Raw genomic sequence first — 3,739 nt, 5'->3', positions numbered from 1 at the left:
ACCTTTCTCCATTGAAATGCTTCCATGAATGGAAGAGAACTTGTTAGCAATGAACTAATTAATTTTTTTTCACTTTTTGGGGAGCTAAGCGAGCAAAAATTCACGTCGGATTTTGCTGAGCGTCACATAGTAGCAATCCCGTTTCACTCTAATCAATGCTTACATAAACAAGCATGACAAATTCTCCGCAACTTTTTACTTCAGTTTTATTTGGAATTCAACTGGACAAATCTCTCGTAGGATTAATTTCTTGCCATCTAAACTCGTCTTAAACAACAAATCAGATTTATAATACATTATATTAAACGTGTAAGCAGTGCCTCCCATCTCTTACTGAAGAAAACTGCAAAGGTCCACAGAATGCATGAAACACCACCACCAACAATGGCAGCCAGAATCGTTTGATCACCATGACCGTCACCATCGTTTTCATCTTTGTGATCATCATGAAAAGGATTATGCAAACTAGCACACTCTGCAAGGGGGAAGCCACAAAGGCCTGGGTTTCCTTCATAGCTGCTCACCGGGAATAATGCAAGTTGAGCAATCTGTGGAACCCTTCCGAAAAGCTTGTTGTTCGAGATGTTTAAGTATTTCAGGAAGGTGATGTTGCCAAGCGAGTCCGGAATGTGTGATTCAAGCCAGTTCTGTGATAAATCTAGCCACTCCAGGTTCTTGAGGTTTCCAATTGTGGAAGGAATGGCCCCCGTAAGTAAGTTGTGTGCGAGATTTAGCACATTTAAGTCTCGCATGCCACCAAATTCCTCTGGGATTGTTCCAGTGAAGCTGTTGTGGGAGAGATCAATAGCCAAAGGACTGTTTACCAGACTATATATTGTTAAGTTGAAACCAGGAGGTGCCAGAAAGAACCATCTTCTGCATCTGGTTGCAAACGGAAGTTGCTCAAAGTCATCCAAGCGGATCCCTTGCAGTATGAAAACCTCCTCATAAGCTTTGCAGATGGATGCCTCTATGTTGATTGCAAACACCATCAGAAACGGGAAGGTTACTTCGGTTATTTTATCCTCTTCCACTTCTGATGAGCGGCCGATCCAGCTTGGAATTTGTCCTGTCAACTGATTGTCGTTCACTAAAAACAAAGTTAGACCCTTGTTGTTTCTAAGTTCACTTGGTAGACCACCCTGAAGCATGTTGTGACCCAGTACGAGAGATCGAAGGCTCAACATACTTCCAATAGATGCGGGGATTGCTCCAGATATCATGTTGTTGCTCAGAAGCAGCAACCAGAGTTTCTTCAGCCCAGATATCTGCTGAGGAATGACACCTGTGAGATTGTTAAAACTGAGATTTAGTGTCACCAGCTCACTGCAGTTGCTGATTGTAGCGGGTATGCTGCCTTCAAGATTGTTCCCCCAAAGAAGAAGATGTTGAAGCTTCGGAAGTCTGCTGCACATATCCACTGGAATGGGCCCTGCTAGAGAATTGATGCTCATATCAAGCATTTCCAGATTACCACAGTTCATGGCTGAGTTCAGAACCCGGCCATGCAACCTGTTATATACCAGCAGCAAAGACTTAAGTGAGGACCTTGCAGGGCAGATGTTTGGGTTGCCAGTGCTGAAGAAGTTGCAGCTCAGGTCTAGAACCTCAAGACTTGGAGGAACTGTAGGGAGTTCACCTATAAAGTTGTTGTGGTCGGCTTGGAGAACTTTAAGAGACTTGAAAACCGTAGCTAAAGTTCGATTGGCAAATACCGAGAGGAATGGTCCAGATAAGTGATTGTCTGATAGATTGAGCATCTTCAAAGAACCACAATCCTTCCGAAAAACTGTCCCAGAAATGTTGTTAAAAGAGAGATCCAGCTCCTCCAGAGTAGGACAGTGCTCGATCTGAAATGATGTGAAAACGTTGGTAGACAGGTTGAGCTTCTGAAGACTGTTGGATGAACGTAGACCAGAAAATTCCCCTGTCAAATTATTCGACGACAGTGAAAGCTCTTGTAAGCTTCTGCAGTTTATAAACATATCTTCAGGCACCCCTCCAACCAGCTGATTGCTCGATACGTCTAGAAACCGCAAGCTCTTACACAATGTGAAAAAGGAAGCAGGTATCGAGCCACTGATTCTGTTGTGAGATAAATCAACCGAAACCATAACATGCCCGATTGTTCCCTTCAGCGAAATTTTTCTTAGCTTGTTGTGTGAGAGGTTCAACTGCCTGATGTCTTTGCAAGTAACCAAAAGAATATCTAGAAAATGACTAGTGAAATCGTTGCTTGACAAATTGAGGACCTCCAAAGAGCATTTCTGCGGTGATATTTTGATCCCAGTGAAGTTGTTCCCAGAAGCACTCAAGGTGCGTAGTTGAGGCAGGGTTTGGATGGTAGAAAATGGAAGAAGGCCCGAAAGTGACAGAGAATCAAGCTGTATGCCAGTGATGCGGCCTACCGAGGAACAACTTACACCAATCCATTGGCAAACGTCTGTGCCTGCCTTCCAGTTATTCAGTGCCACCAGAGGATCATCCACAGAATTTTTAAAGCTCAAGAGTGCTTCCAACTCTGAATCTTCAGCATCTCCATGAAAAACAAGTCTGACAACAAGCAGGACAAGAGCAAATAGCCTACATAGCTCCATTAGAATGCAACAACAATAAAATAAATGAATGGTGCTTGTGATCATATAAAGGCCACCAAGCATCAGTCAGACCTGGAGAGTATTCACACATGACTTTGACTGGCTGGTTCTTGAGAAATGAGCTTGAACACGGCATAAGAAGAGTCAAAAGAAAAGAAGTTTCCCATGTAACATCTCCACCGTCGATCAAGGCGGATCGATATAGACGGGTACGATCGTAGCACCACCAAGATTGTTCTCTTTAGACGCGCTCTATCTTTTACAAGCTGAATATGCTTCAGTTGCCCTCTCCATTCATGCCGAGTCGTTTCCCTGGAGCTCCGCACTACTATTGGTGTGTGATCTTGCGCTTGGCTTCTTAACAGCGCGGTCGATCGATCCTGCCAGTAGCTGCTCAGACGGTGGAGAAAGCGCTTGACCAAGTGCAAATGCCATATTGAGTACAAAGATACATCTAAAGCAACACAAAAACACTGGATCCTTTTATAAACTCGTTTTTAAACAAGTGGCCTATCCCCAGATCAGGACATGTGAGCTGAGAGGTCCTGCTTGACTGTTTTCTATGGATTGGAAGGTCTTCCGAAAGCAACAAACTTTCAGAAGGTCTAGGACGCAGGGAACAGAGCTTGCTGTGGAAATCATGGTGAGAACCACAAAACCTTTATTACCAAATAATGAATTTATACTAAAATGAAAGCCTACTGAAGAAAACTACAAAGGTCCATAGTAGGAATGAAGCACCACCACTAATAATGGCAACCAGAATCATTTAACCATCACCACCATCACCTTGATCATCATCTTACAAAGGATTAAGCAAACCAGCACACTCAGCAAGGACAAAGTCCTGGGTTTCCTTCATAGCTGCTCACCGGGAATGTTGCAAGCTGACCACCCGGTGGAACCCTTCCGAGAAGCTTGTTCTACGAGATGTTTAAGTGTTTTAGGAAGGTGAGGTTGCCAAGCGAGTCCGGGATGTGTGATTCAAGCCAGTTCTGTGATAAATCTAGCCACTCCAGGTTCTTGAGGTTTCCAATTATGGAAGGAATGGCCCCTGTAAGTAAGTTGTGTTTGAGAAATAGCACATATAAGTCTCGCATATCAGTGAGTTAGTGCCTGTGAAGGTGTTGTGCAAGAGATCA

General features: G+C 43.8%; 1 protein-coding gene across 1 annotated transcript; it reads right to left on the bottom strand.

Moving 5' to 3' along the window:
* Positions 1-296: 296 nt before the first annotated feature.
* LOC9652909 (receptor-like protein kinase BRI1-like 3) lies at positions 297-3,697 on the bottom strand. Its single transcript, XM_024668179.1, is given in 3 exon segments — positions 297-2,553; positions 2,778-2,977; positions 3,470-3,697. Coding segments are annotated over 3 exon segments (2,685 nt in total).
* Positions 3,698-3,739: the final 42 nt, after the last annotated feature.

This window comes from Selaginella moellendorffii, unplaced genomic scaffold, assembly GCF_000143415.4.
Source record: "Selaginella moellendorffii unplaced genomic scaffold, v1.0 SELMOscaffold_539, whole genome shotgun sequence".
Classification (NCBI taxonomy): Eukaryota; Viridiplantae; Streptophyta; class Lycopodiopsida; order Selaginellales; family Selaginellaceae; genus Selaginella; species Selaginella moellendorffii.
This window is presented reverse-complemented; position numbering and strand designations above follow the sequence as displayed.